General features: G+C 44.3%; 1 protein-coding gene across 2 annotated transcripts in view; it reads left to right on the top strand.

Moving 5' to 3' along the window:
• The first annotated feature begins 597 nt into the window (after positions 1–597).
• Imp (IGF-II mRNA-binding protein) overlaps positions 598–15,828 on the top strand; it is a 119,327-nt gene continuing 104,096 nt past the window's right edge. The window contains exon 1 of one of the 2 annotated variants that reach the window (XM_076422839.1): positions 598–1,932. In XM_076422839.1, the coding sequence (XP_076278954.1) occupies positions 1,758–1,932 (175 nt within the window). In that variant the 5' untranslated portion in view covers positions 598–1,757. The remainder of the gene's footprint in view (positions 1,933–15,828) is intronic. The other variant, XM_076422840.1, reaches the window with a different exon arrangement.

Below are 15,828 nucleotides of genomic sequence, written 5' to 3'. Positions count from 1 at the left end.
GCTCGCACGCAGGACCCTAGCAGGCGCGCGAGAACACGCATGTACGCAAAACCAAGCATGCACGCACGCAGACAGGCGCGTTGCCGGCTGCGAAAACCGGCGTGCGAAAATCGTCCAATCGTGAGCAGAGGCGGGAGTTGGTGGGGCAGCCACGTGGTACCGAACCGGCCAATCGGGTGCGAGCCACTCGCGAATTTCGAGTCGGTTTCCCGCTAAACGTTCGGAGGTTCTAGTCGCTAGAACAGGACGGACAACAGGAGGGAAAAAAAGAGTGAGAAAGTGCACGCACGAGAGCGGCAAGGAGAGACGGATAGGCTATATGCCGGATAAAAAGGAGCGAAGAAGAAGGAGGAGGAAAAAAAAGAAAGAGGAGAAGAGTGACGAGTTTGCATCGCATTGCCGCCCTCCCTCCCTCTCTTCTTCTTCTGGGACACGCGAAATGACGGAGGTGCGAGAGAGAAAGGGTGAAGTACTAGCGAAAAAGAGGGAGAAAGAGGTCGCCGAATGAGAGAGCTCCTCGGACGTGGTATCGTGATCTAGCCAAAGAGAGAAGAGCTTGGTAGGAAGGTGCGTCGTCGTGGTCGCAAGGAGAGAGGAGAGGAAACAAGGAGAAAAAGAGAGAGAGAGAAAGAGGAGTCACTGAGTAGACGGTGAATCGTCGAGAGAACGATCAAACGCGCGTCCCTTAACCTTAAAAAAGTTCAAGAGTCGTTTCTGGGAAGACACGGTCTTCGTCGTGGGCTCTGTCCGATCGTTGGTCACAGTCATCTTCGTCGGTTTGTGTGATCGAGCTGGCTCGAGGGGCATCATCGTCATCATCCACTACCACCGGAAACCACTCCGAGTCTGTGTGTACTACCGGTGCCGAGCTTAGTGACAGACAGACAGACAGAGAGCGAGACAGAGAGAGAGGGAGAGAGAAACGGAACGAAAGGGAGAGAGAAAGAGCGAGTCGGTTGTTGCATCTCGGAGCGAGCGGGAAATAGACGGCCGTACGAAAAGGAAAGGAAGAAACGAAGAAACAAAAGACACACAGTACAGGCAGAAACGCTGAGAAGATCGTCGAAGAACGTCGCTAAATACTTCCTGTGCCTCTTTACATACGTTTTGGTGTGCGGAACGCGAAAATTACGCCGAGTATTACCACGCGAGAAAGACAATCGTGTTCGTCGACGCCGAGCATCGTCTGTAATCACCCTGAAACAATTCGAGGAAAGAAGCCACGGAGAAAAACCGAGAACACGCGGTGCCGTGTACGTTACATCTCTCGCGTGATATCAAGAACACCAACGTTGTCGTTGTCGTTGTCGTTGTCGCTGCTGGTTTTTCGCGGTACGTGTTCCGACCTGCACGGACAAACAGTTTGAAACGGTCCCCGCGGTGCTCGAGGCGTGCGGTGCTGCTCGTGTCGTCGTCGTAAATTCGCCTACACTCCGTTTTAGGTGAATCACCCCCCCCCCCCCCCCGCGCATCTCCTAGTCTCGTTACGGGATACTCGATCGTTTTCTCTTTATTTCCCCTTTTTTCCTCGCGTCGCGATCGCATTCTCGTTGGCTGGCATCGTGTGCACCGCGTCGTGTCGCGTCGCATCGTATCACATCGAATCGCATCGCATCGCATTGCATCACATCGCATCAGCAGCGATCCTACTACGTTCGGACGCGTGACACACTGAGGTTGCAAATTTCTGAAGCCACGTGACCGAGACTTATCTCGGAAAAGCGGTCACTATAGCATCCAAGAACGAGCCTACAACCATGTCGAAGCTATACGTCGGCAATCTACCGTCGGATTGTAACGAGAGTGCCCTCCGGCAACTCTTCCAGGACCACAATTTGTCGTGCACCACGATCCTGGTGAAACGTGGGGGCTACGCGTTCATCGACTGCATCGATCAATCCGTGGCGGATCGTGCGATCGACAAGCTTAATGGTGAGTTCAGAACCAACGCAACGGACGAGATAAAAACGATCGATTAGATCGCGTTCACGCGTTCACTCCTCTCTATCGACGCTCTTTCTCGCTTAGCTGATACCCGGCCTCATCGAACAGTATGCTTTTTACTATGTTCGCTCCTCTGTATATATCGCCGCATTTTACTGCTCGCTGCTGTTGCTATTCCACAGGGTACCGGTGTGTCGCGTACGCTGACTAAACGACGAGATCTGGGAACCTCGGCCTGGCCAGACACCATGGATTTTACAAGGCTTGATCATTTTCAAACGCTTTTACCGCTTTACATATACATATATGATATCTTTGTCTGCGCGTACGGTAAAATCACGCTGCTTCTCATTACACGCCTTTCAACTAGTATGTAAGAGATTTTTTTCTAGTAGAAATATACGTATTCTGCACGCTTGTATATACATATTATGCTTTTCATCATTTCTTGTATATAATTATTTCATCATCCCCATCTCTGCCTCCTGTATATATAAATCATCCTTTCCTATCTATAATACTTCTCGTGTTACAATGTCTCGATTTCGTAATGTGTTGTACATATATATTCTTTTATAACCTATACATGATTGACAGCGTTTTTCTGTCATCGAATGTGTCAATCGTCAATTGTATTTTTCCATGAAAGGACAATCGCCCGATATCGTTGACTGTCCGATTTTCATGGTCGTTTCGATTACAGTGGCAGACGCTCGGCCGCGTTCTTGAATGAAAAGATCGTTGTGAACGAATGCCTTTCGGAAGAACCGCTGCTCGGTATCTATCGCGTTGAGAACCGCTGCGCGCGACCTCGAAAAATGCTTCCGCCGAAAAATCCTCGTGTTTTCATTCAATATCTCTCGCGTAACGAAACTTTTTGACAGTAAACGATCCTCGGGGTCGTGAACATTCGGCGGATCTCTGTGCCACTGTGATCGTGAACGAGATATTTCATTGAACTTTCCATATATTCGTTTCACGTCGACGAGAAAGATCGACTCTTCTCTACGAATGCTCGTGTCGTGTGAAAAACTCATCCACGTGGTGAGAGAGGCGCACGCATCGGCAAGATGGCGAAGCCGGTTATACCGGCAAGGTCACGCATGTGGGTTCGCCTTAGAGATAACTTTCTGATAATCGTTCACGACGAGCGACGTGTGCTGTCGCCGATCGATACGATTGCCGGGTTTTATTATATGCGACAATAGTAATTAGTGTACCGAATCGCATGTTACGATGGAATCGTGCGATAGATAACGTTTCCCTGCCAGACGTTCAGAGATTAAATTCAAGTATTTTAAATTGAGTTGTAGTTGTATATGATATCATAAATGGAAGATATAAATTCCTCTTCACGGCTAGAAAAATATCACCTAGGAAAAACGTGGGTCTGATTGCTCGTCAGTTTTGCTATTGGTCGAAGTGACAATGTAACCGAATCAGATGTTGAACAGTTCTTTGCTTCATCAAAATCATAAGCCCTATATTATATCATAAATAAAGATATAAATTTCTGCTCACGGAGGGCTAGAAAAATATCACCTAGGAAAACGTGGGTCTGATTGATCGAAGTGACAATGTAAACGAATCAGATGTTGAGCATAGGTCTCTTTAGATAATGCTTAGGGATGCCTCACACGTGATTGCTATTGTAGAATCAATGTCGTTTCGAATTCAATTATCCGGTCAAAGGAAAAATGTAATGTAACGAATCCACGATTGCGTGCGCCGGACGCGTCGTAGAATGGCGAGCTAATTAAAAATCTCTCCATAAAATCAATTTAACGGACGTAAGTTACGGTACGGTTGCATTGTAGAAGCACGGGAATGGAACCGTTTTTTCCGTCAAATGAATCGCATCTTTGCCCTGGGAAATTGGATCGACTAGGAACGATTCACGCTCTCTTGCGCGTTGTCGAATCCCCCTGTCGAAAAAACGTGGTCAAGGTCGCGTCTGTACGCGTGACGTATGGTTCCCCACTGCCTCCGTGTCGTGGTTAAAATTTACATCGTGAAATACCGCCAACCTCATCTCAACGTGCTCGTCGAAATCGGTTAGTCATACTCGTCACATTGGACGGCCATGCTAATCGAGTAAATTCAGATCGTAAATTCCGTCGACTGTGCGTATCTTGCTCGATTGCGCGTCTAGGATTCGCCGGTTGGTCATATTTATATTACGTGTACTCGGTTTTTAATCGTTCCGATTAAATAGATTCGAAATAGTTGTACAGTAGGTCCTAGGATAATGTAGTCTTCGTCCAATTTAAGAAATCAGTAAATTGTATTTGGTCTATAACCCCACGGTTCACAGAAAGAATGTCTTTATGTTGTCTAGGAACAGGAAATGGTTGAATTTTTATTCGGAGGAACGTACGAGAGTACCTATTTAATTAGTAAATTAAAATACTTGCACAGAAGATCCTAGAATAATATACTCTTTATCGAATTATGCTCTAAATCAGTAAATTGTATTTGATCTATAACCCTATGGTTGACTGAAAGAAAGTCTCTTCGTTATTCAGAAACAGAAAATGGTTGAATTTGAATCCGGAGGAACGTACGAGAGCTAAGCCTATTTAATTAGTAAATTAAAATACTTGCACAGAAGATCCTAGAATAATATACTCTTCATCAAATCATGCTCTAAATCAGTAAATTGTATTTGATCTATAACCCTATGGTTGACTGAAAGAAAGTCTCTTCGTTATTCAGAAACAGAAGATGGTTGAATTTGAATCCGGAGGAACGTACGAGAGCTAAGCCTACTTAATTAGTAAATTAAAATACTTGCACAGAAGATCGTAGAATAATATACTCTTCATCAAATCATGCTCTAAATCAGTAAATTGTATTTGATCTATAATCCTATGGTTGACTGAAAGAAAATCTCTTCGTTATCTAGAAACAGAAAATGGTTGAATTTGAATCCGGAGGAACGTACGAGAGTACCTATTTAATTAGTAAATTAAGATTAAGCGACAAGTGTGTCGGAAAACTTTGTACACGCTTCGGCGAGCTCAACGGCTGCAATATGCGATCCGCTAATTATTTCGAAGAGGGGTAGATTGCGCGGTTCGTGCAGGAAGGTAGGTTGTGTGGACATTCTTCGGGAGCGCTGGAAGCATCTCGCCGACACTGGATAACAAGGCCATTTGTGCATGTAATTGCAAAACGATTGGTTTCGTGCTGAACGGCCGCAAACCACTGTCGCGTTCGTCGTTCGTGACAATCTCTGTCGTGCGAGATGCCAATCGCCGGGTAATGCTTCTCGTTGATGGGGTTGGTTTACATTCTTTCTTTCGTGTTACCTTTTCAGCATATAATGGCTGTTCCTCCGAATGAATCGTTCACGAGATCGTGTGTATACTTCTTACTTGGAATAGTTATGCACTTTTGACAAAATATTCAGCGCTGATTCGGCGGTCCCAAGCTGCAGGTACGAGACAGTTGCAAATATAAGTAGAGAGAGATGGCATGTAAAATGTAGCAAAAGAATACTAAGCAAAGGAACGGTCGGTTTGCTTAGAAGCCGGGTTGCAAGAAAGAGGCGCGGTACGAACATTGGAGCGGTTCATAGGGAATAGTTTTTCTCCCTCTATTTCGTTAACAATACAGAAGGCTCAGTCGTTGCTCTTGCAGCAGGGGTACATATGTATGCAGGGTCGATCTTTGGATACAATGCCGTGCGCGAAGAACGTTACCGCCGAGTACAGAACTAGTTTGGTGGGTCGTGTTACGTTTTAGATCGACTAAACTAAGGCTAGTCGCGGTTAGACGACATGAGAGCAGAAACCATTGCATTCATTTACCTTTGCTATTCGCCATTTAATCATGGCCACCGCCACTTTCGAGAATACTCATATATAACTTCTGTACGATTGCTGAAGGGGATTGAAAACTCCCCGATATGGAGAACCGAGTAATTTCGTGGTTCTCTTTCTCTGCGCAAACTCGCAGCGATAGACTCTATCGAATGTGGATCAGAGCGGTTGAGAGGATGTGTATTTTTAATCGTGGTTTCGCAGTTGTCCATGGTTCGGTCGGCTTGATTTGTCGCGTGCCTGTGCGGGACCACCTGTCCTCGGAAAAAAAGTTACCTGTTAACAGTGCACCGGTAACCGGCGATACTGATGGAACTTCACGATTCGGTTTCTCCACGGGCATCGCGAGACTCGATAAAAATACCGGTTCCAATTCGAGAAAAATAATCCTATGTTTACATGCGCGATACCGTTACGATAATGAGTACTCGGATAGATCGTGCCACTCGTTATTACTACTGTTATCTCCATTAAAATCTCGTCTTATCGACCTCTACGCTCTCGCACGGGTACGTACGAGCAGCATATTTAATGGATATGGTCACCGGTTAATTATACAAAATGTACCCTACACCCTGATCGATCGTGTTCAATCAATAAACGCATATTTCGAACCCGCGATGCAACGAACTTCATATCTCGCTTTATCGGTGCTTGCCTCTATCGAACGCCAGGTCCAAAACTTTATCGCGTCCGTTAGAATGGATAAAGTAGGACGAGGCTTACTACTTGTTGCTTCACAACACGATATAACCACGCTCTGTCCGCAGTTTACGCTATCACTCAAAAATACAGTCAACCGGCGAATCACACGAAAATTCGTGCGATATGCTCGCGAATCGAGACGACTTTCCGACACGTGCTTTGTATATGTACAAAGTTGTTTTTCAGAATTTTTCAAAATTCTAAGCTCTCTTACGATTTTTTATAACTAGGAACGAAATACATCAATTCTGCCGCGAATCTTTATACGAATCTCTGTTTACTATACGATCGACATTTTGGGGACACGTGTATCATTTACAGAAATGAATACATTTACTTTATTTTTACGATAAGAATCTGTATAGAATCTGCAAGAATATAAATTCGCATAAACAAATTTGTATACAGTGACGTGGCGCACGTAAATGGTATTAGCGAACAGAAAAATATAAAAGACAGCGAGCATTAAAAATATTTTTGAGCGGTAGTGTACGATCTCTCTTTGATCAGGTGGACGGTTATCATAGTCACGGTTCCGGTCGGTAATAGATTAGTTGTTTCTTGTTTGTTTTCGAGACGCAGATCGGCAGAGTGAAATTCGGTTAGCCGAACGATAAGTTGAGAACAGCGACGAAAAGAAGTTGGTTTCTCGCGCCGACATAAATGTACAGTTTAAGCGCAAAAAGTGCTTGCGCGAAGGAAGGAAGTTCTATCTTTAGAGCGGCGAAAAGAGAGTGCGCGGTGTCTCTTTCCTCGTCTTCTTTTTCGTTATAGCCATCCGCTTTCATTAACTGAATGCACGCTCTTGGGGCCAGGAGCGAGGAGACTATTGTGAGCAACGAACACACTCGATACACTACTAAATGAATGAAATGTAACGCCTTTGCGTATCCTCGCGCGCGAATATGCTCTACGACGATCACGATTGATCGACCATCACGAACAATACTCTCGACGTTGTACATAAAACTTATACATTCCGGCTCTTAAAATTCAACCCTTAGAATATACTGAAAAGTACCATTATTCAAAATATTGCTTACATTATGAAATATAGAGGTGAATTCTTCTCGATCGAAAATTTATTATTATGAAATATGTTGGTATCTGATCGATTACCAAACATTTAAAAATCAGTTTAAAATCTTCCTCGAATTAAGTTTAACATTAATTCATTATTCGAATTCCTCTAAAATCAAATCTTATTTTATTTAAAAATAAAGGCGTAACATTCATATTTATTAGGCTTTGTTTAAAATCTTCATGACGGGTGTGACTCGTTAAAATGCGGGAAGGGGTTAAATTAGATTTAAGTATTGTATAAGGTATTATATGAATTTCATATCCATAAAAAGACAAAAATCATATATGTAGAATCGAATTATTCTCTCTCTCTATACGTAGATCGAAAGAAATGTTTAATTTTCTAGTGCAGAGGGTTGAAAGTTAAAAAGAAAGTGTATCGCAGTAAGACGTAACGCATATGCGCGGGAAATTAACTAAAGAGTCTATTTCGAGTGTTTCTATATTGGCTCCGTCGGCGATTCTCTATTTCCTCCGGGCCTCCCACGCGGCCCGAGCTTTTTTCTCTGTCGAATCGACATTGTCTTCGTCTGCCGTGGCCTCTGTTCGTTCGAGGAACCTTTGAAGCCACGTGTTTGTTTTAGATATCCGGCCGTTGACTTGCAAGCAAATAACTGTCGCCGCGGCTAGATTTCGATTGAACGAGGACGACTGCATGCTATTGGAGAGCTTCCTTATCCGTTCGCGTCAGTTATCAGCTTCCAAAGTACACGGTGAACCGACCCTTGTAATGATTTTTCAGTATAGTCGTAGATAACCTGCACCTTCGACCGTTCACCGTTGTACCTAACGTTTTCCAATATCACCCAACGTATCTTAGAAAATTATTAAAATTGTTTCTTTGACGAACAGTAAGTTAACAGAAAGGAAATTAGTTGGATTCCACTACCCATCTTAGTGCCTCCCACGGATTAGAACCTCGATATAGAACCTAACTACAGTGCTAGATTAAATATTTACTGTGCGATGAATTGTTTATGGATGGTTTCAGTCTGAACTGTTCGCAATGTATTCGTACAATGAAGAATTTTGTCTAGTGCCTTCAGGCTTTATTTCGCAAAGAAATAAATTGGACAGCCAACAAAGGAGGAATAGAAAGAGTTAAGTAACGCTATGCTTCAGTCTATAGAATTTCAAGCCACTCCTCGCGTGTATAAATATTACGTTCGTGAGTAAAACTCGAATTTCTCGAGACATCGAAATAAAGAAAATCTACGCCCGTGAATTTCTCAGTGGCGCGATAAAGCCCGGCGATAGATAGAAGTTTGTTCGCGAGGATAAAACTGAGGTCGATCCCGTAAAGAATTTCGTCAGCCATGGTGAACCGCTCCAAGAAGCTTTCCGGGGAGCGTGTTGCGTTCAATAAATTACCAACGAAATGATTTTCATCCTTCCATGTTTCCCCTCGGCTCGCTCGAAATCTTTATGACACAGCGATGGAGGAAAAAAATGAAAGAGGAGGATAGAGAGGGGGAGAGAGAGCGAGAGAGAAAGAGATGAGCTACGTCCGCCAGTTGCGGCGGCAGCGAATCTGCTCGGCTGGCCCCACGTGCGCGTAATTGTCAGGTACGAAGAGAGAAACCCGAATCTTTCGACAGGTGTCAATGAACCGGACAACGACGTATCCATCGAAGGATAACCGAGAAAGACAGAACGAAATGATGATCGCGGTAGGCCGAGAGTGCAAAAAGGAAGCATGAACAGCTCGTTCGCACCTGCCTCTGTCGTATACTAAACGGAGCTCACAGTGATTTCGCATTTCGTCAACGCGAAGTTGCGAAACTGATTTTTTCCATCGCGAAACTGGAGCGATCTTTCATCTGGACCTTATGTGGGCTACAGACTGTCTTCGAATCCGTGTACATGAAACTTTCTCCGAATAGAATTGTCGTTTCCTTGTAAATTTACAAATCACAGTATTCCCTAGTTACATTGATCTCCATTTAATTGTTACGTGCACAATAAATCAAGCACTATTGCTAATATGTACCCAGTGTCCAAGGCTAGCGGCTGCTTAGCTTTATCGGCAAGTGCTATGTTTGAGCGCTACATTCCTAGGTTTATCAGTGGTGATCGCCATTTTGTTGTGGAAATCGGAAGTTAGAACAGCCCCAGTTAAAGTAGACAGATTTCGAGGCTCACTCTGAGGGTTAATTAATATTTCCACTTAGCAAAGATATTGCGTGATTAAATGAACTTTTGGCAGACACACACAGATTTCAAGTACGAGTATATTTTTCCTGCGAAGTATTGCTTCGCCCAGCATCGCATCTTTCGCTTGCCTATCTGATATTTCCGACGAGAAACCCTGACCTTTCATATACAGAAACAAGAGATTAGTATGAACAGTTTCGGCCGTTGAATTTGCAAGTTGAGCGGTCGACAGTTTTATAATTCGACGTGGTTCGGGTGATCGTTCCTATAGCGAACGGTATCGAGATTATCTCAAGATATTCGAATCATACGAACACGGTGACATGTGTAAACCGACGATACGACACGATTCTTCGATAGGATATGTGGCGGTGCCGAAAGAGCACCGAAATGAAGGGTGGAGGGAGGCGCGGCCACTCATCGTAGAAAAATTGCATCGGCGTGGCGCCATTAATCTCCGAACGAGCGGATATTATTTTAATTCTCGAGTCTTGGACCGAGTTTGTTCCGAGAAACGGCGTTCTTTGTCTCGGCCGGCTATCCGAAAGAAAAGTGACCGAGTGATTTAATCTATGAACGAACGAGAAGCCCCGAGCAGACTCTTTCTGCTGCTCGCCGTTTCCTGCGCCTTTTCTTTTCTTCTTTCCATTGGCGCGCATTCCTTTTTTGCCCCGCCGAAACTGTGGCCGAATCCAACGGCTCGTACCGTCAGCCTCGCCCATGGAAAATCCGGGACCAGGTTCGGGACTCAAAGCTGCTCCAATACTGCTTGGCTGTCGCTTAGTTTCCGGAAACGAGATTTAGACGTGTTTAGAATTCAGGCAGAAACTAATTCTATCTATACCAATAAGTGGACGTTTATGTAGTATAAAATACTAAAGTCTATCGAATGTTTTGAACATTTTTATAAGCTATAATGATTCCGGAGCATACGTGATAAATACAAACATAAAAAGGAAGCGACTAATTATGGCGAGAACGAAAGAACTAATACAAAGAGCGCAGCTCTGTATCATAGAAGATGGATCGCAGTTCGAACCTGATTTATTTTGTGAGAAATAATTATTCATTAAAATTACGTTTGGATAAAATGTTCGAGTTAAAGGTCACTTCAAGGTCGTGGTATAATACGATGTCCAGAAAATATGGTGTCATTTAAAAAACTCAAGGTGACGAAGTGCTAAGAGTATGCGAACATGCAGCCCACCAAGTAGATACAATTTTGGCCTAAACATTTTTGAATTGCACTACCGGACAAACGGAATTGTGTCCTGGAAAAAGTTGGCAACCCTAGTGTTCGTTCCGTTGAGGATCATTGCGTAGATACGAGTGCTTCTTATCGAAAAATTCGTTCCTGATTACACCACTAAATGTCTAGAATACCGATACTTCGATCTTCCCGTCCGATAACGGGTATCAACATGCATGCTTCGAAAGGTTGGCTCCGGCTTACTGTACGACAGAGGCGCCGGGAGATAGGACCCTCGAGCGTGTGTCTCTTTCATTTTGCACGGGGATCCATACCGTCCACTTTGTACCAACGTGAAACTGTGAACTTTGCCCGGGATTTGATAAAAGCCGCGTTATCGGAACTCGCGTGCTTCATAATTTCGTTCGTTTCATTCACGGGCTGAAAAAGGAGGTCGTGGCTTCTCGCGTACGCACAATTAACCGCTAAATAACCGTATAAACTCGCGCTGATAATTATTAAAGAACATCTTTTTGCTCAGTTAACGCCGCTAATTAGCGGCACGTACAACTAATTTTTCCGATGGAAACGCGTCGACAAACCTCGGTCTCGAACGCGCGTGATACATTCCGTGATCCGTGGTCGTTTGCCGCATGATGCAACAGTGTCTTCGGTTTTGTTGACCATGGAAAGTCGGAACATGAACTTGGCCGGCTGACTGTAATATTTTACGGACCCGATAAGATACCCGTATAGTTGTGCATCGAAACCACCACGTAATAATTGAATTATTTCCATGGTCTCGTGGAAGAGACGTTCGCGATTCATTTATTATGCATTGCTCCGGACAAAATTGTATTGTACGCCGGTTAATCGAGATTTACGAGACAATCTTTATTTCACTTTACGTTCGATAAAATACTTTTCTGTAAATATGGTAATTACACAGCGGATGTGATGCATTTACGACAAAAATGAGTCGGTGTAATTTAAAACAGTAAAAACATTAGAAGAATTTTAAAATAATGTCATATTATTTTCACAACGTATCCAACATACAAGAAAGACAATATATGTCTATGTCATGTCTATTGCATAAACATCCACTGTGATAATCTTCCAAAAAAGCTCCTTTGCACTTGCAACTTGTTACGAAGAATATTGTTGAACGTGGCATCCACGTTTACAATACTCATTATCGAATGTGAAGATTGAAATCCAAATTAAAATAAAAATTCGTGGATAACGACTTGAAACACAGATTTTCAACTGCTTTCTAAAATGCAGAAAATTATTGAAAGAACTACTTATAGCTTATATTTCGTGCTTCCTGGTCAATGTTAGATTTTCCCATCTTCTACAAACATGTTCTAAGTGCTCTACCCTAATTTTACGTGTTCGTAACGGATAGAAAAACACAGCAGCAAGACGGCTGCGCAAATCAAACCAGCGAATGCGATGAAGAATCATTATCTATATCAATATGAACATAAAATTTACATGATATCCTTCAAGATTACTTTTCGGAGGCATGTCAGACACTCCTCGTTTATGCTAATGGCTGCTGCATACTCGTACCGCGTTCGTTTATTTTTTCGAATCGGGCCGTATCGATATCGATTTCCGGTCGGAGGGTGGAGGATCAGAGAAATGATATTTTGCGTTTCGCGCGCTTTTTGCGGATTCTCAGTCAGGACCTATCTTAACGTGCGTGGGCCCATTCGCTTCATTCGGCAAACTAACCTACCCGTCTAAGTAATCCATTGTGCTCCTCGTGCTCTCTTTGTGTGGCCGCTCTCACGCTGAGAGCACGGCAGAAGGGTGTGCGAGAAGGAGCAGGAGAGAAGAGAGGCGGCCCGGGGGAGCGAACAGGACGGGACCAGAGGGTGGAATGGAGGATGAAAGAGAGGGAGAAGTATGCCACAAGGCCAACCGAGAGTCTGAAGCAATTTTTGCTGTACTCTTTTTTTGCCAGACCGAAAACGAGCGTGGCTCCGGCCGACTAAATGCTCCAATTTTATTTACCGACGCGTCAAGCCCTGTCGATAGCCCCGCGATGCAATTTCCGAGCGGGCACGCGCGACCATATTTCTCAAATTTTTCTAATTCTTCGAGGCTGCCGCGTGCTACGGCGACGCACGAAACCCGGAGAAAATTTTCAGAAACCATTCGCTCCTGACGAAACGACACGCGTTAGGGCGAGCCGCTGACTCGAAGAAGCGCCGAAATCGGAACGCACTTCTTTGAGAATGAAATACAGTAAAGTAAAGATTTCAATCATCTTTATGCGAAAATACAAAAGGAGAAATTTTCAGATGAGAAAACAAAGTATTACCGTATTTTTTTGCTAACGGAACAGTATCAAAAATCGAGTATTCTTATTCAAACTTGTAGTTTAGTTATTATGGTTTTGTTTCATATTCTGGTCGTGTTGCTGTAACCCTCGTATGGTCGTTAGGGTTGAAAATTCACTCGCTTCCTGTTTTTCGATATCGCAGAATCTTTCATTTCTTCCTGTTTGTATTATAAAATGTGCTTCTTCAAAGCATGGTATATACAGGGTGTCTCGTTTAACTCTGCCGCTTCTAACAACTACGTCATTTATATAACAAAATATTTGCGAAGAAAGTTATCTGGTGAAAGTCTGTGTGGATGAAGGCCATTTTTAAGACGAATACAATGACCTATTACTGGCAATGCAAGTGTTCAAAATGATGACCTTGAACATGGATACAGCGATGCACCAACAATCAGAGGGAACACACGAAAGTACTCGAAGAGAGTGCTCCACTTTATTTTCCATTGCAGCTGTCCTCGAGTGACCTTGAATTACCTTGATAATCGGTCATTGGATTATCTACATCTAATTGAAATTAATAACTTGTTCCGTCGAGTTCGCGCTAACTGTAGGATGCATTTCTTAAGTCGTAAACAAGTTTCCAAGAAAACAGATCGCACGTCTTCCACGGCGATATTTATCTTTATCCGCTGAAATAACATCCATCGGGCTATTAGCGAGCGCAATATCAATTTCTTGGGTTTCTCGGAAAGAAAGAGTTTCGGCTCTACACTTCTTCAGTTGCACGCGTCTGCTCCTTCTCGTTTTTCGGTGACGCGTTGTCCAGATGATTATCACAACCGCCATGCATCGTGGTTAATTACGTTACATTAGGATGGAATATACGTTGCCCGTTCAAGCGACGAACGTTTCCCGGTAACTTCATTAGCGGATCGTAATATTTACCCGGCGAGCATGTAATACACGTTCGACCATCTGTATTTTTATGATTCGCATCTCGCAGTTGTCTCGTTATCCGAGGTTCTAGCACCACGGTGAGTTTCACCGATATCTTGTACATTACCTGCTCGTTAATTATTGACACGAGTACATACATACATATATTATACACACATACACGCGACTTTCACGTGACGAATCGCCTTTAATCACGCGACCGGCCGTGTAAGTTTATCCCCAAATAATCGTCCTTTAGACCGGGGCAACGTTCATAATCGCTTTGAGGTCTGCCCACGTTTCCTCGGTCCCGGAATTCCTCGCTGAGGAGCCAGTAAAATAATTACAACGTTGCTCGTGGAAGCACGCGATCCTTTGGCGGAAGTTCGACCGTTTCGGCGCGTCGCTGACGAAAACCATTGCGTACACCTCCCCTGGAAAACGTTGCGAAACAGATGAATCGGCCGAACCCTTGACAATTAACGGAACAACCTAGCTCTCGCGGTTATAGGATCGAAGACGAACGACTCGTTCGGAAGTAGAATCGGTGGAGATCGCCTGTTGAATTCGGGCAATTTTGACCCGTGACTCACCGATGCAAAGGATTTCCGTGGGACTGAACTAGCGAGTTGTAACTCAATAGTAATTTATGTACCTAGCCGTGCCAACCGCTGTGTCCAAGGCATCGGTATTCAGCATCGGCCTGGAATGCGCAACAGGAACCTGTTCTCATTCCCATTCCCATTCCCGCTCAGCGCTACCCAAATATTTTATTACTTCCCCGTGGAGCCCGTGTTCTCTCTCTCTCTCTCTCTCTGTTCCTCTCTCTATCCGTCTTTCTCTCTCCTTCTCTCCTTATCTCCACCGCTCGTCCTTCTAGTCCGGTCTCCGTTGCTCTTCGACCAGCACAAGAAACTCTTCGCTGTTATGTCATCCTGTACAGCCCGCCTTATCGCTGTAACAGCATTTCTGAAATGGCTGGTTACATCCCGGGTTCCGCGAGTCCGATCGATCGTTGGACACGCCGAATCCGCGACGTACAATTTCGAATCGGTAAGTTCACAACGAAATTCGTCGCTCGAATGCAAGCGGCCTGCAACGAACAACCGTCCCGCGGGGTATCAACCGTCGCGATACGAGAACTGCTGCATCGGCGGCGAGTCAGATGTACAAACCGCTGGCTACCTTCCTCATGGCAGGCTATATCAGTTATCGTGATGAACGGTATATCTATTAATACCGCGTTTTATAAATAAACGTCCATAGCTGCGTGGAAATAACTCTCCCTGTAATCTTCCTCGTTAACCCAGCTGCCCTTGCACCGACGTCTTATCAAACGCCAAGCATTCAGTAATTGCAGATCAATGCTATCGGTGAAATGTGTTTGAACGGGATCGTGAGTCAGCGATCGGCACACAGAGCGCACAGAGCTTGTGAGTAGATTTAAGTTAGAAAACCAGTAAAACGTAGCGAGAGAGAAGAACAAAGAGGAGAAGCGGAATGAAAAGAGAGAAGGTATCGCGCAGGGCAGGAGAAAGAGGGAGAAGGAAGGAGAGAGAGCGAGAGGGAGAAAGAATGAATATATATTAGGTGGGTTGCGCGACGACCTCCGGATAGCTCTCCTAAGCTTGCTCTCGCTCGCTGGCCCTCACCTACCTGGTAGTTTTCGTTGTAGACTAAAAGGGGGGAGGATG

Source organism: Lasioglossum baleicum, chromosome 4, assembly GCF_051020765.1.
Source record: "Lasioglossum baleicum chromosome 4, iyLasBale1, whole genome shotgun sequence".
Classification (NCBI taxonomy): Eukaryota; Metazoa; Arthropoda; class Insecta; order Hymenoptera; family Halictidae; genus Lasioglossum; species Lasioglossum baleicum.
The sequence above is the reverse complement of the archived record's forward strand: the minus strand, read 5'-3'. Positions and strand labels throughout refer to the sequence as shown.